The 27,370-nt window shown below is 39.5% G+C and overlaps 2 protein-coding genes across 2 annotated transcripts; one reads left to right on the top strand and one right to left on the bottom strand.

Moving 5' to 3' along the window:
• Positions 1–12,532: 12,532 nt before the first annotated feature.
• On the bottom strand, positions 12,533–18,318 carry LOC309483805 (uncharacterized protein). The gene is made up of 6 exons (XM_082149827.1): positions 18,218–18,318; positions 14,693–15,019; positions 14,295–14,615; positions 13,839–14,000; positions 13,548–13,595; positions 12,533–13,465 (listed from the first exon to the last, which is right to left on the bottom strand). The coding sequence occupies exons 1-6, from the start codon at positions 18,288–18,290 to the stop codon at positions 13,413–13,415; spliced, it is 984 nt and encodes a 327-aa protein (XP_082005953.1). The 5' UTR covers positions 18,291–18,318; the 3' UTR covers positions 12,533–13,412.
• Positions 18,319–21,112: 2,794 nt separating this feature from the next.
• LOC309483804 (V-set and immunoglobulin domain-containing protein 8-like) lies at positions 21,113–26,456 on the top strand. The gene is made up of 6 exons (XM_082149826.1): positions 21,113–21,188; positions 22,890–23,216; positions 23,294–23,614; positions 25,332–25,526; positions 25,844–25,891; positions 25,980–26,456. The coding sequence occupies exons 1-6, from the start codon at positions 21,119–21,121 to the stop codon at positions 26,018–26,020; spliced, it is 1,002 nt and encodes a 333-aa protein (XP_082005952.1). The 5' UTR covers positions 21,113–21,118; the 3' UTR covers positions 26,021–26,456.
• The last annotated feature ends 914 nt before the right edge of the window (positions 26,457–27,370 follow it).

A 27,370-nucleotide genomic window follows, 5' to 3' on the forward strand; every position in this document is an offset into this window, starting at 1 on the left:
GATACTGAATTTTTGGGGCCCCAATCACCTCTGAGTAGTAAGAAAACAGGCCATTGAATATTGGCAAGTGAGATTTGCATGCCGAACCACTCCTACCGGTTTATAAGTTGGCCGACAACTCACTCATTCAGGTTTATGCTGAGGATTCGAGACAGGGATCCCAGCCATTCAGCAGTGGTTCAGGGTTGTGGCAGGAGCAATGTAACGTCTCCATTCCCTCTTTTAGGGACGTTCTCATTCAGTCAGTCACGATCAACGCTAGGTCGATACTGATGTATTGGGGTCCCAATGGAAAGCGCTGTTACGAGTGTTGGAGACGCAGGTGCTGGTAAGCTGTAGAGTGCCCTTTTGGCAACTGCCCTCATGCAGCCATTACCTACCCCTGCGCTCCACAAAAGCCCACAGAATAAAAGTCCTCCATACCAATGGGATGGAAGGGACAAGGCTTTACCATGGAGATGATCATGCTGTTCACTTTACATGTCATTTCACAGGAAGAGTGCTTTGGTTCTCTATTCCCATTTTTATTTCAGCCATGACCAGTTGTGACGATGAGATACAGATGTGATATCGTCACCTGGTCCGTGTGTCAGACGCCTGTGAGCGCAATATACAATTTTTACAGTTTTTTACAATTATTTCCACACCCAGACATAAATACAGTTTATATTTCAAGAAGTTTAATTGTCTTTATCATTTGTTATGTTGTTTTGGTAAGACTGCATGGGTGTTAACGAGGGAATGAAGACACTGTTGTTTATGTTTGGTGATAAGTGCTCATATCAACGAATATCATAACACGCTTCATTTACAAATCCGCCTTTAAGTTTTCTTTAAGGACATTACACATTTGTAAATATTTGTGTAAATATTTTTTCCCTTTTTTTATTTTTTTTTAAAAATTTTAAACCATATTCACATACTTGTAAATAGTACCCCAATTCTTATTATTTGGATTAACAAAAGACACTCTTGGGATTATCCTCGTTTACGCCTATGCCTTTCTATCACCTCCCTTGGTCCCTAACGGAATACACTACAACATCAGTGTTGTTAATGCTGAGGAAGCGTAGTCCGACAGGGAAGAATACACATATTGGATTACCAAGGGGGAATCGCAGCATATGGGCATCTAGCCCAGTACAAGAGCTGACCGATCGGGTATGCAACTCGAGTACTGGTGCATCTGACTGCCGAAGGATGCTGGAGGAACTCGATCCAGGGCTCGCCAAGTGTGGAACTCACCTGAAGAGTAAAGTAGGTACTCGTACCCCCTACTTAAAGGGAAATGGTGCTGAAAGCGAGACACTGAGCCAGCCTTCCCGCACATTACCTGTTTGTACCCAACACATGGGAAGAAACCGGTTCCACACGGAAATTGCAGAATCTCGCAAAGGTTTGTGAGAGTGGAATGAGCCCTCATGGACTAATGGACTCATGGCCTTAACTTAGATTTAACGTAATCTACTAGAATTCATCATTTCAGACTGTAAATCAGAATAAATTCAAATGTAACAATACAGAATGATGCTGAGCCTTGCGGAAGAAATTTTATATGTTCTATATGTTTGCATTTTCTTATATTCATAGAATCTTAGAAATATGATGATAATCAGATGAATGTAGTGTCGATATACAGTATATACCCTTATGAATATATGTATGTGTATGTCCTTGTGTATGACCTGACAAAAGTTAATGTGTGACTAAGTGTATGACCGAGACAGATGGTCTCTATTCAAGGGTACTATTATGATAGACAAATCTAAACAATGTGTTAGTTATGGCTGAGACATAGCTTAATTTAGCCTCGAGAATCATTGTTTGGGGGAGCAGGACTATAAAGAATGAAGGATGCCCCCACTCGTTGTCACACTCTGCAGGCACTTTGTAATGACTGTATAACTGCTGACCTTTCCTTGCAAGGGAATAAATAATTGTTAAAGACAATTGATACCTGTTTGTCTCTTATTCAGTATTGGAAAATTGTTTGCCACCACAGCCTTTTGCAACATTTCTTTAAAAACCCAGACCAAGACAAAACATCCTCCAAATGGAGGCATGAACTAGCAATTGAAATTTGCATTAATCAAGATTGCAGTCCAGGGTAGTTTACAGCTAATTGGGGGAAGCGGGTAATTTGCAAGAAAGACCCTGAGAAAGGGCACACCCTCCACTGTAAGCAAAATATCTCTAAACTCTAAAAACCTTTATTACATTTTGGTTTATTTCTGTGGGAATGAGACTATTTTATCAGTTGCACTGAGACATTTCAAATGATACCAAACATGTACAGTGCTGTATGATAATTGTTCACATTAAACCATATAGATTTTTGGGTGAATTTCTGGTGATCTCTACAAAAAAGATTATAAAGGAAACTGTATGTTCTGCAAGAAAGACAATATTTTTTAAAGGAAAACATTTCAGTTCATATTTTGCTTGTATGTTTTTTGTTAGCATTTTAAGTTAGATAGTTGTAATATATTAATAATATAATACATTTGTATTATATAAATAATAATATATTAATTTAAATACCTTTAAGTCATCCCCTCCTCCTCCAGAAGTCCCCCAAGTGAACCCCAGAGCCTGTTATGAGAACCACTGTTCTAAATTGCAGTTAAAAATATACAAGAATAATAAAAGAATGAAGAAAATCTAAATGTATACACTATAGTGTAATATACCAATGGCAACACAAAGGAGCATGCAGTTAATAGTCCTAAACATGCATGCAGAAAATATGTGTCATACTTGCTTTCCTGTTTTAGTTATAGAGGTGAGAAAGAGAAAATGTTTAGTATCAAGAAAGGAATTATATTTAATTTTCTGCTACGACTCCAGCTCTTCATAATACACTTACAGCAGAGCTTACACCTTTCTTAATCAACTGTACTGTGTTTTCTGTTATGCAACTACTGCTGTCATATATTTGTTATTGTGTGGATAACGTCACTATTAATTAAAAGATCAGACATCAAACACAGATGAACACTGATTAACAGAACACAGGTGATGTAGATGATGATGATGATGATGAACTAAACCCAGGTGATACAGAAGAACAGATAATGATGATGACACGTGACATGAAGACAGGCAGACAAGTCCAATGAAAACAAACTAAACAGTACACAACTGTGACATGAAGTGAGAAAAAGAGGTTCCCTTTCAGTCGAGAACGTCAGACTATAGCCAGACTAAGTCGACTGAATGGGATCACGCTAGGGAGCCAACTGTCTTCGAGCATGCAAGCACGAGCAAATTAAATTTTGCGTGCGTGATTTGCATCACCGCAGAGCGGGTAAAAATAAGGAAGTGGATGCACGCACTATTTGCTTTTTGCTTCGGAGCTGTTCGATGGTGTCTGAAGAGTGTGTTGAGTGTTTCAACGAGCGAGTGTGTCGGTGTTCTTCTGGAAAAGACTCTCCCAGTGCTGGTGGTTTCTACAGCACGGTGCAGCGGTGGTCGTGAGCTTTGAGCTCTCAACTGCTGTTCTAACAGCAATAAAGTTATTGTTTGTTTGTGTTGTCAGTTGGTTGAGGGCGAAAAAGTGAGTGCTTCACTGTTTCAGTTCACTGAAACTGTGTTGCCGTGGTCATTCCCTGTGTGCTTCGGCACTGGTGATTTTCTAAATCATTTTCTAAAAGAGCAACACGGGTGTGAGTTCGTCTTTTTCAAGATGCCATTCCATCCGTGCGTTTCTGGGTGCGGTAAGGCTCTGTCCCCCTCTGACGGTAAAGAAAGCTGCATCACGTGTCTGGGCTTACAGCACACTGAGGCAGCTTTTGTGGATGATTCATGTTCGCATTGCGGGAATATGACCATCTCGGCGTTGAGGTCGAGACTCGCCTTCGTTCGCGAAGGTGCAGTCCCCATCCCCAGACCCCGCTCTAGTGTTGCTTTTGGGTTACCTTCCCAGAGGAAGCCTCGAGTGCCGTCTGGATTGGGTGAACTGAGGATTACGGTGAGGGGTAATCCACCCGGCAAAGCCCCGTGGATCCCTCCGTCCTCTACCACGCCGCAGCCGGTGTAGGCCTCCGATGAGCGTGCTGGTCCCTCTGTAGTGGACCAACCACTTTCGGTGCCCCTCCAGAGGACAGGATGTCTGTCGCAGCATCGGAAGGGGAGGTGGGCTCTGGAGATGACGACTCGGCTGCGCTGCCTCCCTCTGGGAGACCAGCGTTGCCCGAGCCGGATCCAGAGATGTCAGCTATGCTGAAAAAGGCCCCCGAGGCGGTAGGGCTTGTGTGGAACGAACCATTGTGTCCTGAGCCGTCTCGGTTGGAAGATTGGTTCATCGGAGCGGGCCGGTCTGGTTCTCAGCCCGCCGCTCCGGTGCCATTCTTACCTGAAGTGCATGAGGAGTTGACAAAGGCATGGATGGCACCTTTCTCTGCCAGAAACCGCCTGAGTAGCTCCTCCCCCTCACTACCCTTGATGGAGGAGCAGCTAAGGGTTATGAGGTGATCCCTCCGGTGGAGCGGTCAGTCGCGATGCAGCTGTGTCCGGCGACCGCTGCCTCTTGGAGGGGGAATCCTCGTCTCCCCTCTAAGGCCTGTAAGTTCTCGTCCGCTCTGATGGGCAAGGCTTACAAAGCCTGTGGGCAAGCTGCTTCTTCTCTGCATGCCATGGCGCTTCTGCAGGTCCATCAGGCCCAGGCGCTCATGAAACTGCACAAGGGTAGTCCAGACCGTGAGCTCCTGGGTGAGCTCCGCACTGCTACCGACCTTGCCCTCCGGGGTACGAAGGTTGCAGCTCGCGCGGTCGGTCTGGCGTGTCCACCCTTGTGGTTCAGGAGCGCCATCTCTGGCTCATCTGGACTCACCCATATCGCAGGTTGGGTTGTTCGGCGATGCGGTAGAGAGCTTTGCCCAGCAGTTCTCTGCCGCCCAGAAGCAGACGGAGGCCATCCGGCACATCCTGCCCCGACGGCCTGCTGCTGCCTCCACCCGGTCGTCGGAGGCAGATCCTCTGCCTGCTCGTCGCTGAGGACGTCCGTCTGCAGCCGCCTCCGCTCCCGCTGGACCACCGCAGCAGCCTCCACCCAGGTCTACACTACAAGTACACTAAAGTGAAACTTATTTGTTTTATGTGTGTGTCTGTTCCAAATAGGAATAGAGAAATTGCTCTTTCTTTGAATATGTGGGTACCGCTGGCTCCACATATTCAAAGAAAGAGCAATTTCTCTATTCCTGGGCCCCAAGAGGGCTAGTCTGACGGTGTGCGACCCTGTAAAGCCTTACACCCTTCAGCCCCCTCTTGTTTGCCAGCTGGCAGCTAGGTGCGTTCGAGGACCCGGTCATCCGCCTTCTCACGCATCCCCTGCCACCCAGTGGAGTCAGGTAAGTGTTGCACCGCACACTCAGATCCTGCTTCGGGCCGCCTTCGGGCCTCTCTCGAGCCAGATCCTGTCCTCCACCTCGCTGCCCCACCTCGGGTACGTCTGTGGTACGTCCTGGCCCCTGGTCCGGTTTTGTCGAAGTCTAAAATGTTTCCAACCGATGCCCAGCCTGGCCTCATTCGGTACCTTCAGACCCAGCTTGCGATGCATTTCGCTTGGCTTCCACCGGGCTCAGTGAAATTCATCATACCTAGGTGTTGAGCAGAAATGCTCCTAAAAGATTTTTTAGTGAGATTCATCACACCTAGGTGTTGAGCAGAGCTCCTGTCCTGTGTGTGTGCCGCAGTCCCACTGGCGAAGGACGCGTGCTAGCCGTTCCCTCCAGCCGGTATGGAGTCTGGCTTTAAGAGCCTGTACTTCATTGTACCCTTACTATGTGGTGGGTTACGACCATCTTGGTTTTGTGTCAACTAATACGAGCCCTTTTTCGAAAGCCTCCGTTCACTTGTAAACAGAGTTGCATTTTCAATGCCCCGTCCCCAAGCTTGGTCTGCAGCGTTCGACCTGAAAGACGTGTACTTCAGATCTCTATCCTTCCGCTCCACAGGCTTACTGTGTTCTTGCGTTTGAAGGTACGAAGTATCAGTACATGGTCCTACCCTTCGAGTGCTCCATAGCCAGTTGGGTCCTCAGGTCAACTGGGAAAGAGTAATCTCGCCCCAATTCCGAGTCTCTCTTTTCTTGTCTGGAGGTGGTCTTTTCTGGCCTGCTCACTCGTGCCGCTCACATGCCTCACGACAGCCTCCGGTCCGGATACAGTGGAGACTCCATCCCCAGCTGGCCAGCTGTTCAGACCACTTTGGGGCCGCACAGCCACGTCTGTTGCCCCTCCGAACTCGTCCTATACCAGTTGTTTCTTCTCTTCTCTGAGCGGATATCACTCGACTAAGACTCTGGCCACAGCTGGCCCTGGGCTCCGCATAAATGCATTCCCCAGTGAGCCGTCTTGCACTATGGTGCTTAATCAGGAAGATAACAAGTTCAGTGATCTTCATCACACCAGGTGTTGAGCAGAAATGCTCCTGAAGCTCAGTGAATCCCATCACACTCATGTGTTGAGCAGAGATGCTTCTGATGCTCAGTGATCCTAAAGACACATCTGGTGTTGAGCACTGCTCCTGTCTTGTGCAATGGAGCAGGTCTTGTTGGTTGCCCCTTATTGGTCAACCAACCTCCTCCTCTCGACAGCCTTCCTGAAACCTTCCTCTGAGCATATTCTCAGGGATGGGGCACGATGGCACCCGCGTCTAGATCTTGGAAAGTTCCAAGTCTGGTTCTAGTAGGAATGGGACGCGGAGGTTCTGGTCTACCGCAAGAATTGTTATGCAGTAGAGACCATCACTTCTATGAGCACCTCTAGAGAGAAGCTGCTCCTCTAATAGAAGTCGAACCTGTTCGTTGAATTGAGTCTTCTCTCCATGAGGAGATCCCTAAGGTGTTCGATCATTTCAGTGCTCCCTTTTAAAAACTGCTTGTGGTTGGAGTGAGGGCTGTCCCCTCCACCTCAAAATATTGTGGCTTCTACATTGGCGCACATCATAAGGCAGTGGATTCAAATGGAGTGCGATTTGATCGTCAGGTCCCTGAGGCGAGCAAGGAGATATATAAACACCTTGCGTCCCCTCCTTACCCTCTTGGCTTTTTCTCTGGTGCTACTGCACTGCAGAGACCGCCCCTGAGCCATCGCAGGCAGTGAGTTAAAAAAATTCTGTTTTTTTAAACAGTTCTCCTGCTCGCGTGGTCTCCACTAGAGGATAGGGACTTGCTAGCTTTTGGTCAACGAGTTGTGCCTGGAATTCGGCTGGCTAACTCTCTCAAGTTGAGACCCCGGTCTGAATGTGTGCCCAAGGTTCCTACCTCTCCTACGGGACCAGGTGGTGAGCCTGCAAGCGCTGCCCCGGAGGAGGCAGACCCAGCCCTGGCTTTCTCTGTCCGTCCGCCTGACTGCGGATATACATGATCAGAATGCAAAGCCTAGACCTTAGACCAGCTCTATCTGTTATGGAAACCAGCAGAAGGGAAGGCTGTTTCCAAGCAGAGGATGGCCCACTTCACAGTGGTTGCCTTCGTCTTGGTGAGAAATCCCAAGATGCACATGCCACCTGGGCGGTGAGCTCCTCCTAAGTGAGAGTACTGCTCCCTACTAGGCCTTGGCATACAGTGCCTCGCTGAACATATGTTAAATAGAGTTGGGGGGCTGGGCGACACCTATACACATCTAGCATGTGTCTCGAACTGTTGCCTCCCATGGACTCCCTTCACATGAAGCTAGTTTCACCGTAAGCACAGTTCAAAGTGTCGGCTTGCTGCGCCATTCCCCTCCTATGGACTGGATATGTGCGCAGTTTTGCTCCAGTAGAGTTCCCCTTAACCGAATCCTGTTGAGTTCCTCCATACCCTGCGGCACATGTTACCTCCCCTTCAGGCCAGGATGTGGTTTCCGCAGCGTACTTTTCCTTCCTTGACAAAGGTACACTTTCCCAGTGGTCCTGTAGGAACAGGAGTTGACTTCCCTGGCCTAAGCCTCGCCTTCTCCGCCTCAGAATTGCGGGGGGAATTGAGGCTTTTACCCAGGCACTGGAAGGTGGCAGCTCTAATGGCGTTTTCCAGGGCCTAAGATCCCATTCAGTCGACGTCGACTACGTCTGACGTTCTTGACTGAAAGGGAACGTCCTGGTTGCGTATGCAACCCACCGTTCCCTGAAGGAGGGAACGGAGGACCTAGTCCCTTTGCCACTATAGCTGGACCACCGCTGATCGAGTTCTCATGGCTCCTCAGCGTAAAGCAACTAGTGCGTGCATCCACTTCCTTATTTATACCCGCTCCGCGGGGCGGAGTGTGTGATGCAAATCACGCACGCAAAATTTCATTTGCTCGTGCTTGCACACTCGAAGACATTTGGCTCCCTAGCGTGATCCCATTCAGTCGACGTCGACTACATCCTCCGTTCCCTCCTTCAGGGAATGGTGGGTTGCATACACAACCAGGACGTTCTGTTTCCTCCAAAATTGTTAATTGTTAACCGACAGGCTAAAATGAGAATGGAACACTACTTGTAAAGTATACTGTAAGTATGTGCTTATTAGATTCTGTGTGTGATATTTTTAACTGTCATATTTGCAACCTTTAAATATTCCTATAGCAGCTGTATTAGAAAGCTGCTATTAGAAGATTTAGAAGTTGGAAATACAGAATGAAAAATAAAAATAATAACCCCATCACATCTTGTCAGTTTAAAGCAGCTTATTGCAGAATGACTGAATATGAGCACAAGCCACAATACCTTTTATATTAACACAGTTAATTTCAAACTGTCAAAGTAGGAAATGTGATCTATGCAAAATGTCAAACATGCCATTTTCACACATTTTAAATCACTGAATCATTTTTCTACATTATTTTGTTATTATAAAACGATATAATAGTGCAAATAATTAATTCAACATACTATATAAACTAAGGCAGAGAATATTTAAATTTATGAGGTGTTTACTGTTGCTGTAAGGTTCATATTTGTGTGTTCAGTCCAGTATCAGTGTAACAACTGTATAAAGACAAAGACATTTTGAAGATCCAGTATCCAGCGCTCAGTTGTCTGTTTGTCTAAAACATGCATTGGCTACCGTATGTAGAAATACAAGTACTACTGTGATTATTAAGATTATTTACTGTGAATAATAATAATAATCAGAAATAATCATAAAAGTCTTGAGCAGCAAATCAGCACATTAAAATTATTTCTGGCCTTGGATCTTGTGACACTGAAGATTGGAGTAATGGAGCTTTGCCATCACAGGGAAAAAATACATTTGTAAATATATTCAAATAGAAAATGGATATTTTTAATTGTAATAATATGTTGAATATTTATTTTGATCAAATAAATGCAGCCTTGGTGAGCAGAAGAGACTTCTTTCAAAAACAATTTTGAACCCCACATTTTTGAACAATGGAGTGTATTATAGATTTTTATTTATTATATATGTTGGTATATTATTATTATTATTATTGCTATTATTCGTCATTGAATGCCACATAACAGATTTGATTTGAATGAACAGTTGGAATATCATTATTATTAATTTCCCAACCAGGAGCAAAAAATCCATGTGAATAGATGGACTAGAACAGAATAGAACATAGATTATCACAAATTGCAGCCAATCAGCAAACAAGCATTCACATAATTTTTTCTAACAGAAAACAAGAACAAGAAAAAAATCATATCGTTTTTATATTGTAATTTGCGTCTGAATGCGAAACGCTCTTGTTTTCACAGAAGTGTGACCAGAAGAGCTTCGAGCCTTCCTTTGTCGCAGATCATAAAAAAGTGCTTGCTGCGCCATATGAATGCCCAACTGAGACTCCAGCAACAAACCAAGCGCTCTCATATGGAGTTGGGAATCATACTATTAAGGATTCTACTTACACTCAACCATGAAAACATTGTCATCAAGGGGAGCCAGCTGAGTGCTAGCTGCGACCACTTAGAAACAATGTTTTCGTATGATCTCCAAAAAATCCAACCATTCCTGAAGGTTTGCAACTTGCAGCGAAGACCCACTTCCTGTCAGGTTCTCGAGATCAAAAGAGCTCATCACAGAGACTGGAACACCCTGCTTTAAAGGTGCTTTAAGCAATGTTGGGTGACGTCACTTCTTGTTGATGTTCGAAGTATTGTCAAACAAAACAGAGGCTAGGTCGACCCTCCCTCCTCCTCATCCCGTCCCCTCCCCCTCCCTTTCGTGCTTTTCCGATGTAAATTTGGGACTTCGGGATGCCCTCTTCTTTGCTATTTGTTCATCAGAACCTCGTCTCTTTGGTCGTGTGTCGGCCATATCAAAATTCAAGAGAATATAATTCTAACCTTAGTCGTTGTCGTTGTCTAGGACATCCCTCCTCTAGCTAACTTCCCTCTTCATGCTTCTCTCTCCTCCACTCCACACCCCCCCCCCCCCCCTTCATGTGCATGCGCAATAACCCCCCAACCCCCAACCCCCACCCCCAAATCATTCTTGTCGGTTATTGGCTGGAACAGTAACACTGTTTGTAATGTTTCGTGGTCCAGGTTGGGCCAGTTTGTGCAGCCTGGGCTGTCTACAGAGACCGCGTTTTTTTACAGTGTGTTCAGGGGACAGGCAGCTAGCGGGTAGTGAGGAAATGATGTTTGCTGTATGTGACAAAAATTTTTTTCGTAAAAAACATGTGACATCGCTTAGAGCACCTTTAAGACTTGACTCAGGGGAGGGTTCTGCGCTTCAGTCAAACCCGAGGAAAAATGGGCTCTCTAGACTCCAACACTCTCGAAAGTGCCTGCAACTAGAAAGGGTTTGCAACTAGGGCGAAAAACAATCCTGTCAGGTTCCAGAGATTGCAACGAGCACTGCACGGGCAGATCTAAAAATAACACCTGCTTTCAGGTGTTTTTTTTTTTTTTTTAGGTGCTTTTTTTCTCAGATTAAATGCCAGAATCTATCACTAATCAAGAATCAAGTGTAGAACAGTCACAAACACTTCGAATCCCTCGAGAGCTGTACGTGTTCGTGCAAACACAATAACTACTATACCTCAGGTGAGAACAAAGAAGTAAAAGCTTCTTACCTGTCGCTTTCAGTCGCCTCATAATGAGCATGCTCCTTACCCAAACACAAGTCGTGTGTCCTCAAGTGTTGCTCTCATACGGAGGCACATACTTCCTGAAATGCTTGGCGAAGTGGTCTTCTTGTTGACATAAACAAACATTTTCTACAAAAACAAACGGACCTAAAGACAAGAAAGAGGAAGACGTGTACTAGAGGTGCCCTATTTATACTCTGGTCACACCAGTAGTGACGTCATAGGCTGTAGCCCGGCCAATGTTATTGTTGTGTTTTGAAATGTGCTTCAGACACCGGTCATGCCGGAGGCATTTCCCAGTAGTGTCCTAGGACGTGTGCAAGTTCCCATTCGAAAGGGAACAGTGCTATTTGTGTCTCTCATGCATGTGTATAAAAATGTATCACACCCCTGTTATCAAGTTTTTTTCTTTTAAAGGGATAGTTCACCCAAAAATTTAAATTAGCCCATGATTTACTCACCCTGAAGGCATCCTATGTATATGACATTCTTTTTTCAGACGAATACAATCTGAGTTATATCAAAAAATGTCCTGTCTCCTCCAAGCTTTATAATGGCAGTGAATTGCTGGAGAAAATCTGAAGCCCAAAAAAGTGCATCCATCCATTATAAAAGTAATCCATGTGGTTTAATAAAGGCCTTCTGAAGTGAAGCCATGCGTTTATGTATGGAAAATACCCATATTTAAAACTTACAGTGTGTGATGCGTCTAAGCTTACGATACTTGTAATACACAGGTTACTCTTGTGGCGCAAGTCGACTTGTGAAGTATGCGTACGGTCGTCTGGCGGAAGCTAGTTATTTTATAAAGTTATAAATATGGGTAATTTTCTTACAAAAACCTATGGCTTCGCTTCAGATTTGTCTGAAAGAAGAATGTCATGTACACCTAGGATGGCTTGAGGCCGGGTGAGTAAATCATGGGGTAATTTTCATTTTTGGGTGAACTATCGCTTTAACAGCAATGGACTATTCTATAAATCAATAAAACTTTGTCATAGTGACACTGTCATTCTTTTAAAGTGAAATTTTCCAAGACAAGCTAAAGTCTCATATTTTTTACCACTTACATTTTTTTAGAGGAAGATTTTAATGTCATCACTACTACCTTGATTTTATATAGTTAACAAATGAAACTAATAAAAATTATATTTCAGTCAACACTGAACACCTTGTAGTTTAACAACCTTGAGCAAAATACTTGTGAAACTGACCTATAAAAAAACGGTCAAATCTGTTAAATTTCTTAAGGCATACTTATGTCTGAGAAAACATACATGTTGCCCCCAAAGACTCTCACAGTAATACAAAAATATAGCAGTAACAGACAAAGAAACTTAAGTCTGTTTATAGAAGTGCAAATTGTGTCAAAACTGTGTGTAAATGCAGCTAGTTCTTTTAGCTGTCCATGGCTATAAAATTCACTGACAGTTAAAGTTATATTTAAATTGTTTTATTTAAAAACATTATGCATAGAAAAAGCATTTTCATAGTAATACTAAGCCATTCATGAAATTAGCGATAAAATACATAGTAATAGTTTCAGCTATGAATGTCTAATAATGTCTTCAAATGTCTAATTCTTGTATCAGATCAGTGTAATCTGTGTCATGCTATGACTGTCTCTCACAAAAAAAAATTTCAGTCACAGTATGATTTAAAAAAAAGAAAAGAAAAAAGATTGATAAAGTATATTAAAAACTTTGCACATGTCAACTAATTCTCATTATAGTATTAGTAGACTGTCTGCTTAATATCTGCTAACTCTTTTATTGTGACGGTCCTCCGACAGACATTCTACTGACTATAAGTAACTTTCCAACTACTTGTCAACTTATTCTAACCCTAACCCTTCCAGTCTACTAATAATCTAACACTCTTATGAGAGTTAGTAGACATGTAGGCGCAACGTTACTTATAGTCAACAGAATGTGTTAAAGGGACCATCAAAATAAAGTGAAACCAAAATCTTTAAGTTCAGATATGATATCATAATAATAATAAAAAACATTACACAGAGTATTTACAATTTTTTATATCATTAATATCAATTTATATACCTTTAATATAAATTGCAACAGATGGCTAAATTACTAAATTAGGACTTTATCAGAGATAAAAAAAAAACAGTGTTTCATTTAAATCATCATACATCTGATCTCATTTGCATGCAGAAGCTTCTGTTTGTTCACACCAACTGTTGGAAGATAGTTCAAAAATTCATTTGAAGTAAATGTATTATTTGAATCATGTGCACATTTGCAGATGTGTGCATACTCCATTTATATGTGCAGCCATGTTAGGAAGTGAGTTAAAAGTTTACAAAAATGGCTATGCAAGCTACATACAGCATATCTTGTGATGTGGTTTACAAAATTACACCAGTCATCATGTGTTGCAGTAACTTACAGGTGGTCGAGAATAGAACGGGACATCAAACCCTGCAAGAGAAATACTTTTATTCAATACACTTCATACAAGTAAATTGTACATATTTTGTAAGGACTTATGAATATCAATTACCTCCTGAAATTTCAGAATAAGATACAGAAGACCAGCAGTCCAATTCAACTACAAGATATAAATATATGTAGTAAGTACTGATCAACTTCTATATTTGTATTTACGCACTGGTCAGTTTATAACTGGTCAGTTGAGTATAAAATGATTGTAATGGTGTATTACAATATACAGTACACATAAAATGTAAGGTATGTTCGGGTTCTCTTCTTTCCAATAAGCCATTATATGATTGAAACCATTCTGTTAAATTCAACAGTGTTCAACTTTTCAGGACCCCAGTTGTGGACTTACTTTGGCTGTTGCTTTTGCTCTTTCCTTTTTTGAAATAAAGAATCACACAGACTATCAGTGTTATGAGGACACACAGAGACAGTATTGTGACCATCACTAATGCTATCAGATTAGCTGTTACAGCTGCAGGACTGTCAGATTGGGTTGGAGCATCTGTGATCACTAGAGAAAAGATAAACTTAGATGAACATCAATCAGTTTGATTGGGTTTCATTTTTATCACACACAAAGGCATTTGTCTTGCCTATGGCTAACAATGTTGTGGAAAGTTAATTGGTTATATAATTGCAAAACCCACAGACAGTCATATAGGGTAAACAATAGTAATGATTTATGAAAAAAAAAAAATGGAGATACAAGGTTTCCACCCGACATAGCATAGTTTAGCTTAAAATCTTAAATGTGAATATTTGTCAGAGAGACTTTAGGGTTAGAAATATTGCATTGGAAACACACCTTTCATGACCAGCTTCACCTCATAGCAGGTTTTTTCACTCACTCTGCACTGATACCATGATCCATCAGTGTTTACTGCATCCCTTATAAGCAGAGATCCATTCCCTAGTATTCTCGCTCTCTCATACAGAGGCCTCGGGACTCTCTCTGTGCTGTTTGAGGGTTTGTGTGGAGGGCGATTTTGGGCTATTTCTGTGGATTGGTGACCATGAAAGATTTTCCAAGTTACTTGATCAGTTCTGTATTGTAGAGGATGTTCAGAGCATGGCAGCAACACTGAAGAGTCTGGAGTCGCATGGACAGAATCCAAAGTTTTGCACTCTGAAACCAGAGAAACATATTTATTATAACAGGTTTCCTGGCAGTTATTTGCTTGTTTCAGAAATTAGCATTCTCACCTTTGACCCTCAGGTCAAAAAGAGTTGCATTAAGGCAGTCCCGATCTTTGTAGACTTCACATTCATAACGACCTTGATCAGATAAACTGATGTCTTTCAGGTAAAGTGTAACACTTCCAGCATCATTTCTCACAGACCATCTCTGATGCTCTAATGGAGAGTTGTCTGAATACTTTAGGATGTCTTTAACCGGGTCGGTTCTGCGTAGTTCCACTGTCAGAGACTCCAGCGGGTGGGTTGTGGTTAGGTAAGAAATAGACATATTGTCGCCCTGAACATAGTTTATGTTCAACCGATGGACCTGCTCGCAGGCTCTCTGTGTCACCACTAAAAGGAAATAAAGAGCAAAACAAGACATAATGAGAGAGCCGAGACGTACTGAGAGAGCCGAGACATGGAAACCACAGCGTTTACAGTAATAAACACTACAGCATACTGTTCACCAACTGGTTTTAACTCTAAATGTATATTAATACATTGTCTGAAATGAGAACCAAAAAATTCACAACCCAATGAACTACTGTCAGTATTTCCTGAAATGATCCTTTTGAAAGTTAGTGTACAAAAATATTAAATTCATAAATAGACTTTGGAAATTTGTTAATTTGTCCCATTTGTTAATGTTAGTTAATGGATTAACTAACATTAACTAACAATGAGCATTATTTGTCACAGTTTTTCAACTTTGTTAACGTTTCTTAATAAAAATACAAATGTTTATTGTTAGTTCATGTCAGCTCAGGTGCAATGAATAATATTAAAAGATACAATACAACTTTTGATTTTAAGAATGTGTTTGTAAATGTTGAAATTAATTAACTAAAATGAACTTATTAAATCAAATTAATATTATTAATAAGTCAAGTCAAGTCAAGTTTATTTGTATAGCGCTTTTCACAATACAGATTGTATCAAAGCAGCTTCACAGTATTAAATTAAAATAATACAACAAAGTTTGTTTCAAGAGGAATTTATTGATTGATAAAATTAAATTAAATATCCCCAAAATATCCCCAACTGAGCAAGCCAAAGGCAACAGTGGCAAGGAACTGAAAAACTCCATCAAGTGACCTAATGGTGTCCTAAAACTCCATCAGGTGACCTAATGGAGAAAAAAAACCTTGGGAGAACCCAGGCTCAGTCGGGGGCCAGTTCTCCTCTGGCATTTATGAGCTAGAGGCCGGATTGTAGTTTGAACTGTAGGATTATATGAATGCCTGGCTGAAGAGATGCGACTTTAATCTAGTTTTAAACTGGGAGAGCGAGTCTGAGCAACGAACAGTATCAGGAAGACTATTCCAGAGTTTTGGAGCCAAATGTGAAAATGCTCTCCCTCCTTGGTGGTTCTGGATATCCTAGGTATGACCAAAAGCCTTGAATTTAGTGATCTTAAAGAGTGCGATGGATTATAGGGCGATAGTAGATCCGTTAAATAGACTGGAGCTAAGCCGTTTAGGGCTTTATAAGTCAGTAGCAATATCTTATAATTAATACGGAGCTTTATAGGTAACCAATGCAGTGATGATCAAATCGGTGTTATATGATCATATTTTCTTGATCTCGTAAGAACTCTAGCGGCGGCATTTTGGACTGTAGCTTGTTTATTGAGGATGCAGGACAACCAGCTAATAAAGCATTACAGTAATCCAGTCTCGAGGTCATGAATGCATGAACTAACTTTTCTGCATCAGAAACTGATAGCATATTACGTAGCTTAGCAATGTTTCTAAGGTGGAAAAAGGCTGTTTTTGTAACATATGAAATATGATTTTCAAAAGACAGGTTGCAATCGAGTATAACACCCAGGTCTTTTACTGTAGAGGATAAAGTAACAGGACATCCTATGATGTTAAAGTTGTATTGTGCGAGGTTTTGTGGGCGGTTTATTGAACCGATAAGTATTACCTCTGTCTTGTCTGGATTTAATAAAAGAAAATTTCGCCTTTTATATCTTTAACACACTCTGTCAATTTGGAAAATGTAGTGTTTTCATCCGGCCGTGATGAAATATATATTTGAGTGTCATCAGCATAACCATGGAAACTAATTCCATGTTTCCTTATAATATTTCCAAGTGGCATCATATATATTGAAAATAAGAGAGGGCCTAATACAGATCCCTGCGGCACTCCATAGTTTACTGGAGTTATGATCGATTTTTCTCCATTTAAATAGACAAAATGGTAGCGGTCAGATAGGTATGATTTGAACCAGCTTAGTGCTTGTCCTTGAACACCAGTATAATTTTGTAGTCGATCTAAGAGTAATGTATGATCTATAGTATCGAACGCAGCACTAAGATCAAGTAAAACTAGTATTGAGATACAGCCTTGGTCAGAAGCTAAAAGTAAATCATTTGTGATTTTAACGCGCGCAGTTTCAGTGCTATGCGGTCTGAATCCAGACTGAAACTTTTCATAGATATCATTTTGTTGCAAGAAAGAGCCCAGTTGAGCGGACACCACTTTTTCTAATATTTTAGACATAAATGGAAGATTTGAAATGGGTCTATAATTAGCTAGATTATTATGATCTAATTGTGGTTTCTTAATGAGAGGTTTTATAACTGCCAGTTTAAATGTTCTTGGAACATGACCTAAAGATAAAGACGAGTTAATAATATTGAGGAGAGGCTCTTCCACTACAGGTAACACTTCAGTAGTTTAGTTGGTATAGGATCTAATAAACATGTTGTTGTTTTAGATGAAGTGATAAGTTTATTTAACTCTTTTTGTTCTATAGTTGTAAAGCACTGTAATTGTTCTTGCGGGGTGATAATTGAAGCTGAATTATAAGGCGCGATTGAAGATTGAACGTTTACAATTGTGGTTCTGATGCTTTCTATTTCTCAGTGAAGAAGTTCATGAAATCATTACTACTGAACTGTAACGGGATATTTTGTTCGGGTGACGTCTGTTTATTTGTTAGTCTAGCCACGGTGTTAAATAAAAACCTTGGATTGTTTTGGTTGTTTTCTATTAGTTTGCGGAGGTGCTCAGCCCTGCCATACTTCAATAAATGAAGTATTGTTTATTGTTATAGTTCACGTTAACTGCGTAAGTAAACTAAAGTTAACTAATGGAACTTTTTGTAAAGTGTTACTTAGACTATATACATTTTCTAAAAATGTATTGTCTGGAGTAATGCAGTTTAATCTTTGCACACCAACGTTTATTAAAACTGTCCATCATGATGGACTCAGTTACACATATTCTTGCTTTAAGAAGGGAAATGTTTACATATTTTTATACAAAAAAACGTTAACAGCAATTTCCAAATTTAACGTTCACAATGTAAAACATGAATGACAACATGCAAGTCATTATTACGGCAATATTTGTTCTATAAAGCTGCTTTGAAACAATGTCCACTGTGAAAAGTGCTATATAAATAAAACAAACTTGACTTGACACTGATCATATGCATGTTACACCTACGCCACATTTACACACACAAAGTACACTGATATTATGCATATCTTTTGTTTGTTTGTTGGTTAAAGGAATTTAATTGAATGGCACTTACCTTTGCATTCTAATAAAGCTGCTATTAGAACAAATAGAATTTGGAAATATGAAGGCTGAAAACTCCCCATCATATACAGATGCTCACTGCAGGACAGCTGAACTCTATATGAGCAAAGGAAACATCACTTCACTTTAGCAGAGTTGTTTTCAGTTACTCTGAATTTAATGCGGAAGTAAACAAGATCTAATAATGTGCTCATTTAGAGGCCTTTAGTGAGATTTTGTATGTGATGGGGAAAGTTGCATCATATTTGCAACTTTTAAATCTTTTAGTTGCAGCTCTAGAAAGCTGTTATTAGACATAAAGCTGCTATTAGAAGACATAGATGTTGGAAACATGAAGAGTGAAAAAATGGCATCGCATTGACAGTTTAAAGAAGCTCACTGTAAAACGACTGAATATGAGCACAAACCACAAGACTTTTTATCTTCACATAGTTGTTTTCAAGATTCCAAAGTAGGAAATGTGATTGTGCAATGTCAGAGACGTGCAAATTTGCACACATTTCAAATCACAATCAATTTGCTACAATATTTTGTTATTTTAAAACAATATAATAGTGCAAATAATTAATTCAACAATCAAAAATTACGATACAGAATATTTAAAATGTTTATGAGTACTGTTGCTGTAAGATTCATATTTGTGTGTTCAGTCCAGTAGCAGCGTCACCACCTGTATAAGAGCAGACATTTTGAAGATCCAGAATCCGATGCTCAATTGTACCATTTGTCTATATGTCTACGACATGCATCAACAGTACGTATAAAATACAAGTACAACTGTGCTATCGAAACTATCAAAGTACTGAATTTATTTTTGATAAAAAAAGGTTTACTTACAGAAAGAAAAAAAACTTTAATGTGATCAATAGGCCTACTTGATACAAATTATTTTACAAATACATACAAAATACATAAATCATTCTCATTTACATTGGAACAAGAAAAATAATTATTAGATACAGTGGGGAGAACAAGTATTTGATACACTGCCGATTTTGCAGGTTTTCCCACTTACAAAAGCATGTAGAAGTCTGTCATTTTTATCATAGGTACTCTTCAACTGTGAGTGACGGAATCTAAAACAAAAATCCAGAAAATCACATTGTATGATTTTGAAGTAATTAATTAGCATTTTATTGCATGACATAAGTATTTGATGCATCAGAAAAGCAGAACTTAATATTTGGTACAGAAACCTTTGTTTGCAATTACAGAGATCATACGTTTCCTGTAGTTCTTGACTAGGTTTGCACACACTGAAGCAGGGATTTTGGCCCACTCCTCCATACAGACCTTCTCCAGATCCTTCAGGTTTCGGGGCTGTCGCTGGGCAATACGGACTTTCAGCTCCCTCCAAAGATTTTCTATTGGGTTCAGGTCTGGAGACTATAGGCCACTCCAGGACCTTGAGATGCTTCTTACAGAGCCACTCCTTAGTTGCCCTGGCTGTGTGTTTCGGGTCATGTCATGCTGGAAGACCCAGCCACGACCCATCTTCAATGCTCTTACTGAGGGAAGGAGGTTGTTGGCCAAGATCCCACGATACATGGCCCCATCCATCCTCCTCTCAATACGGTGCAGTCGTCCTGTCCCCTTTGCAGAAAAGGATCCCCAAAGAATGATGTTACCACCTCCATCGCTTCACGGTTGGGATGGTGTTCTTGGGGTTGTACTCATCTTTCTTCTTCCTCCAAACACAGCGAGTGGAGTTTAGACCAAAAAGCTCTATTTTTGTCTCATCAGACCATACGGATCAAAGAGATCAGAGTGTCCAGTCTATGAGGTGCAGCCTGAAACTGGACATGGGCGAGTCAGAGTCCTTCACCGTAACATGCTTCTGCCTTGTGAATTCCTGCCCGTAGAACAAACCACAACAACTCTGAGACAGCAAAGCAAAGTCCGAACAGCAAGCCGTGGAAAGTAGCTCTGAGGATGAGAGCGAATGGATAGGATTTTGCAGACCTTTGAAACCAGGCCAGCGGAAAGAGCAGCTGCTGCCGGAGGCTGAAGAATTCTATCCACAAGTGACACAGAAGTCTGTAGAAGAAGATGGTCAATACAAGGAGATGGTGGGGTGCGACATAAGAGGTGGCTCCACTGCATGTTGAAGAAGTGATGAGGTGTGGAAATGGGGAAGAGGAGTCCTCAGAGGCAGAGGGACTGGCGACACTTGATAAAGGACCAGTAGAGTTGAGTACTGAGCCAGATGGAGCCACCTCTGAGCAGGAGGGAAGTGGAATCCAGGGGCAAGATCCTCCACTACCACAGAGATTATATCCTTTGAGAAAACGAAAGCACAAACAGACATTTACTTACCATACTCTAGGAGAACCTACATTAGAATAAGACATTCGATAGACTCGTATACACACATAAGCATACATATACATAAAACATAAACACAGGCAGACAGAAAAATACACAGACTCTGATTATAAAAAAAAAAAGGGGGGGGGGGGGGGGTTGACCTTTATTGGGTGGATAACACAGTTAAAGATAGTTAAAGATGAGTTAAAGATACGTTGTTGTGATGTAGAATTCGTATTTTCCATTTCTTATTGCTTGGTAGGTGATCAAATACTTATGTCATGCAATAAAATGCAAATTAATTATTTAAAAATCATACAATGTGATTTTCTGGATTTTTGTTTTAGATACCGTCTCTCACAGTTGAAGTGTACCTATGATAAAAATTACAGACTTCTACATGCTTTGTAAGTAGGAAAACCTGCAAAATCGGCAGTGTATCAAATACATACTTGTTCTCCCCACTGTAGATCTTATTTACTTCCGCATTAAATTTAGAGTAACTGAAAACAACTCTGCTAAAGTGAAGTGATGTGACCTTTGCTCATATAGAGTTCAGCTGTCCTGCAGTGAGCATCTGTGTACGATGGGGAGTTTTCAGCCTTCATATTTACAAATTCTGTTTGTTCTTATGGCAGCTTTATTAGAATGCAAGGGTAAGTGAATTAAAGTAAATTAAATAAAATCATTTTAACCAACATACAAACATGAAATATGCATAATATCAGTGTACTTTGTGTGAGTAAATGTGGCGTAGGTGTAACATGCATATGATCAGTGTCAAGTGTGTTTTATTTTATATAGCACTTTTCACAGTGGACATTGTTTCAAAGCAGTTTTAAATATAGCTGTAATTATGACTTACATGTTGTCATTCATTTTTTACACAGCGAACGTGCAATTTGAAAATTGCTGTTAACAAATTTTTTTGGGGGGGGGGGGGGGGGGTATAAAAATATGTAACCATTTCCTTTTTTAAAGAAAGAAAGGTAACACTTTATTTTACAGTGTCCTTGTTACATACTGTATGTTACATGTACTTACCATAGTAATAACAGTAAATTCTGCATAATTACATGCAACTAACCCTCAACCAAATCATTATCCTGACCCTATAGTAAGTACATGTAGTTACATTAATATTACTCAGTACTTAAATATATAATTACACTGTAACAATGACACCTTCAAATAAAGTGTAACCTAAAGAAAATATGCAACTGAGTCCATCATGATGAACAGTTTTAATAAGTGTTGGTTTGCAAAGGTTAAACTGCATTAATCAACCAATTAATTATGATTACATTAGTAACGTCACTAGTTGATTTGGTTCAAATTCAAAATTTTGTCTTGGTAGCCATTTACAATAAGGTTCTATTTGTTAACAAATTTGTTAGTTTACTTCATCAGTTAACATGAACTATAACAATAAACAGTACTTCTAAAGCATTTATTAATCTAGTTAGTTTTAATGTCAACATTTACTAACACATTTGTGACCATGGACCACAAAACCAGTCACATGGGTCAATTTTTTTTAATTGAGATGTATACATCATATGAAAGCTGAATAAATAATCTTTCCATTTATGTATGGTTTGTTAGGATAGAACAATATTTGGCTGAGATACAACTATTTGAAAATATGGAATCTGAGGGTGCAAACAAATCGAAACATTGAGAAACCTTTAAAGTTGTCCATTTATGTTCGCGATTGTGCTGCATTCACTCACAAAAATAAATGTTTTATATATTTACAGTAGGAAATTTACTAAATATCTTCATGGAACATGATCTTTACTTAATATTCTAATGATTTTTGGCATAAAAGAAAAATCGATCATTTTTACCCATACAATTTATTGTTGGCTATTGCCACAAATATACACATGCTACTTGTGACTGGTTTTTTAATCCAGGGTCACATTTTTTAAATCAGAAGTTGTATTGTATCTTTTAATATTATTTATTGGACCTGAGCTGACATGAACTAACAATGAACAGTTGTATTTTCAGAGTTGAATAAATACTGTAACAAATATATTGCTCATTGTTAGTTGATGTTAGTTAATGCATCAACAACCATTAACAAATGGTACCTTATTGTAAAGTGTTTCCAAAGTCTATTTATGAATTTCACTTTTTTGTACACTGACTTTCAAAATTTAATTTCAGGAAATACTGACAGTAGTTCATCTGGTTTTTTGTTCTCGTTTCGTAAAATGAATTAATACATTTAGAGGTAGTTAAAGTAAATGCTGTTTATTTCTGTAAATGCTGTGGTTTCCATGTCTCGGCTCTCTCAGTACGTCTCGGCTCTCTCAGTGTGTCTTGTTTTGCTCTTTTTTTCCTTTTAGTGGCGACACATAGACCCTGCGAGCAGGTCCATCGGTTGAACATAAACTATGTTCAGGGTGACAATATGTCTATTTCTTGCCTAACCACAACCCACCCGCTGGAGTCTCTGACAGTGAATCTACGCAGAACCGACCCGGTTAAAGACATCCTAAAGTATTCAGACAACTCTCCATTAGAGCATCAGAGATGGTCTGTGAGAAATGATGCTGGAAATGTTACACTTGATCTGAAAGACATCAGTTTATCTGATAAAGGACATTATGAATGTGAAGTCTACAAAGACTGGGACTGCCTTAATGCAACTCTTTTTAACCTGAGGGTCAAAGGTGAGAATGCTAATTTCTGAAACAAGCAAATAACTGCCAGGAAACCTGTTGTAATAAATATGTTTCTCTGGTTTCAGAATGTAAAACTTTGGATTCTGTCCATGCGACTCCAGACTCTTCAGTGTTGCTGCCATGCTCTGAACATCCTCTACAATACAGAACTGATCAAGTAACTTGGAAAATCTTTCATGGTCATCAATCAACAGAAATAGCCCAATATCACCCTCGACACAAGCCCTCAAACAGCACAGAGAGAGACCCGAGGCCTCTGTATGAGAGAGTGAGAATACTAGGGAATGGATCTCTACTTATAAGGGATGCAGTAAACACTGATGGATCATGGTATCAGTGCAGAGTGAGTGAAAAAACCTGCTATGAGGTGAAGCTGGTCATGAAAGGTGTGTTTTCAATGCAGTATTTCTAACCCTTTGACAGACATTCACCTTTTACAAGATTTTAAGTTAAACTATGCAATTAAAATTGAGATGTGGTGATGGGTTAGTCAAATCTTTTTTTTTTTTGACAACAATTATAAATATAGTGAAATATGCTTGGGTTAAGGTTTAGTCAAGTCAAGTTGTGGTGATTATATTTGGTTATAATGTTCAGTAATACAGTATGTGGATCTTTAAACAAGCTTTTAGAAGGTTAATGTGTTTATACCAGCTGGAAAATGTGGGTTAACATTTTTAGTGTCTTCATATGTTATAAAATTGTATTGCATTTCATAGAGTAAAAATTGCTTTCAGACCCTTTAAATTTGTTCATATTTTGTTGTGATTCGGCCTTATGCTAAAATGCTTTAAATTCTTTCTTTTTTTTCACATCAATCTACACTCCATACCCCATGATCTCAAAGCAAACAACAGATTTGGGTAACACTTTTATTTTGATGGTCTCCTTTAGAAATTCTGTTGACTATAAGTGTAACGAGATGTGGCTGTATTAAAGCGCACGACGAAGGAGATATCTTAAGGAGACTTTTAATAGAACAATCCAAACAATAACATGACATGACTATTCAGACCCTTTTTTATGACAATTGAAATTTACCTTAGATGCATCCCGTTTCTCTGGATCATCTTTGAGATTTTTCTACACATTGATTGGAGTAAATCTGTGGCAAATTCAATTGATTGGACATGAGTTGTAAAGACACACACCTGTCTGTATGACGTCTAGCAGTTGAAAAAGCATATCAGAGCAAAAATCAGAGGTCAAATAGGTCAAAAGTACTGCCTGCAGAGCTCAGAAACAGGATTGTGCTGAGACACAGATCTGAAGAAGGTTACACAAAGTCTGCTGAACTGAAGGTTCCCAAGGGCACAGTGACCTTCAGAAATCTTAAATAGAGGTTTGGGACAACCTGGACTCTTCCTATAGCAGGCAGTTCAGCCAAACTATCAGAAGGAGCAATTGTAGAAGGTCCTTGTTAAGAGAGGTGACCAAGAACCTGATGGTCACTCTGGTTAAGTTCTAGAGATCATGTGTGGAGAAAAAAAGCACCTAAGTACATGGTTCTCTGGTCTGATGAACCTCATTTCCAATTGTCATGTCTTGAGGATGCCAGGCACCTGAGCAATTCCATCCCAAAAAAGTGTGGTGGTGTCACATCATGTTGTGTTTTTTTTTTTTTTCTGTGGCAATGACTGAGGAACTGGTCAGGGTAGAAGGAAAACTGAATGCAACAAAATACAGAGATATCCTTAATGAAAGCAGTTGTGGCCTTATGGTTAGAGAGTCAGACTTGTACTGTAACCCGAAGGTTGTGGGTTTGATTCACAATACTGGCAGGAAACGACTGAGGTCCCCTTTAGCAATTCAGTTTTATTATTTTTGTTACATTTGCATAGATATCACAAATCTGTTTATCAATGTCATTATGAGGTATGGACTATAGATTGATGTGAAAAAAAGAGGAAATAAAGAATTTTAGCATGAGGCAAAAACAAATCTGGGGGGAAAATAAAAGGACTTGAAATTGTAAAACACTTTCCAAAATATCATTAGCCATAGGCAAGACAAGTGCCTAGATTGAAGGGTGATAAAAATAACCTAATCAAACTGACCCATATGATGATGTTAATTTTACCAAAACATTTTTATTTTCTCTAGTAATCACAGATGTGTCAACCACAGCTTACAGTCCTGTTGTCCAGACTGAAGGCAACATTGATACGAGTGCAGAAGTGACAACTAATCTGACAGCAGTAGTGATGGTCACAATAGTGTCTCTGTGTGTCCTCATATCACTGATCATCTGTGTGATTCTTTATTTCAAAAAACGAAGGAGCAATATCAACAGCCAAAGTAAGTCCATAACTGAGGTCCTGAAAATGTTAACACTATTGTATTGTTCTTGAGCAGCATTTTTTCAAATCATGGTAATGGCTTAGATGTGTTGTTACTACTGTATGTCAGTATGTCAGAAAGGGAAAGCAACCTGAACTAAATGTACAGTATGATTTTTATGTTTTAAGTCTTCTGAGTGTGTTGCAATGAGATATGAAATACAGCCCACATGCCATCATGGTGGTGAGAGTTGATAGATGACTTACTGTAACCGTTATGCTTTATGATGGTAGAAGTTGATCAGATGGTAAAGTACTTATTTTTGTGTCTTGTAGTTGAATTGAACTGTAGGTGTTCCACATATTATTCTGAAATTTCAGGAGGTAAGTGACATTCATGGTAAATCCTTAAAAAATATGTATAAAAAGTGTATTTGTGAGTGTATGTTTAGTAAAAGTCTTTTTCTTGCAGGGTTGGATGTCCCGTTGTATTCTTTAGTTCAACATACATGAATCATGACCCACTATAGGTTAGGCCTACTACAAGACAATAATCATTGAATTGTAATCATATTATAAATTGAATGATCATTAAATAATTATTTTTACATCTGTCCTGAACTACACAAAAAACATGTTGACAATTAAACTGGGATATATCACATCAAATTGGTTTGGACATGCATTACTAAAAACGTAATATTTCAGGCAGTTCATATAAACACACTCAAAACACATGTGAAATGTGCCAAAAGTAATACTGTACTGCTTGTCATTATCAGTCTACAATGAATGACTGGCAACATTTTGTAAAACACATTACAAAATATGCTGTATATTGCTTGTATTGCCATTTTTGCATTGCCAAGTTTCATAGAATTTATTATCTCACTTCATAGCATTGACACATAAATACAGTATATGCATACATCTGAAAGTGTGCATGATACATTTTTTTGACCAAATTAATTTTTTAACATTATCTCACATATCTTTATTATATATATAGTTAGAGTGTAATGCCTCTGGCACATTTTTATTAATTATTTAGTATTACAATGAAAATGGTTTTTCCATGTATCATTTTACCAAATAAATTTAAATTTAAACAATTGTATAACATTTTATAGCCACTGGCAGCTAGATCTTGCCGTATGGGACTGCTATGAACAGACATTAATAGACTCTGTACTACAAGTCTGTAAAAATACAGCCCAATGTACTGTGTTAATATAAATGTCCCAAGACTTAACAGAAAAGGTATTTATTGCCATTTATTAACGTACATACATTAAACACATCAAAATTGGTAAACGGAAACTCAAACTGTCACATGTATGTTCTTGTCTGTATGAGTTCACGTTAGTTACTATGGTTTCAGATTAGTTAATCTTCGTTTAGCTGTTCCTGTTTAATGTCCTTATTTACTATGTGTATTTATACTCCCTGTTCTGTTCAGTCCTTGTCGGTTATTGTTTGTGTGTGCGTCACACACGCTGTTACTTTCTATCACCTGTCTTTGGATTAAACCCCGTTTATAGGCTATTGTGAATCGGCCTTCGTCTGTTTACTTTGTGTGACACAAACATGCTTGCTTGCCATATTTGATAAGTTCTATGTATTAATTTACATTTATTTTACAATCTCTTTATAAACTTTTTGAAATGTCAAAATTTTGTCAATTGGACATTCAACAGATCCACTGAAATCTCTCAGGGTTCAGTAATAAATATCTTAATTTGTGTTCTGAAAATGATTATTATTATTTTTTTTATTTTTTTATTTTTTTTATCTTACGGGTTTGGAAAGACATGTGGGTGAGTAATTGACAATTTTCATTTTTGAGTGAACTTACCTTGTTTC

This window comes from Leuciscus leuciscus, assembly GCF_965113295.1.
Source record: "Leuciscus leuciscus genome assembly, chromosome: 20".
In the NCBI taxonomy this organism is placed as follows: domain Eukaryota; kingdom Metazoa; phylum Chordata; class Actinopteri; order Cypriniformes; family Leuciscidae; genus Leuciscus; species Leuciscus leuciscus.

Bases quoted from the DNA above. Each gene is read 5' to 3' on its own strand.
- LOC309483805 (XM_082149827.1), bottom strand. From the start codon at position 18,290: ATGATGGGGAGTTTTCAGCCTTCATATTTCCAAATTCTATTTGTTCTA. The intron at 14,616-14,692 runs GTGAGAATGCTA...CTCTGGTTTCAG, and splicing joins TTTTGACCTGAGGGTCAAAG to AGTGCAAAACTTTGGATTCT. The intron at 14,001-14,294 runs GTGTGTTTCCAA...TCTTTTCTCTAG, and splicing joins GGTGAAGCTGGTCATGAAAG to TGATCACAGATGCTCCAACC.
- LOC309483804 (XM_082149826.1), top strand. From the start codon at position 21,119: ATGGGGAGTTTTCAGCCTTCATATTTACAAATTCTGTTTGTTCTTATG. The intron at 23,217-23,293 runs GTGAGAATGCTA...CTCTGGTTTCAG, and splicing joins TTTTAACCTGAGGGTCAAAG to AATGTAAAACTTTGGATTCT. The intron at 25,892-25,979 runs GTAAGTGACATT...TTTTTCTTGCAG, and splicing joins TTATTCTGAAATTTCAGGAG to GGTTGGATGTCCCGTTGTAT.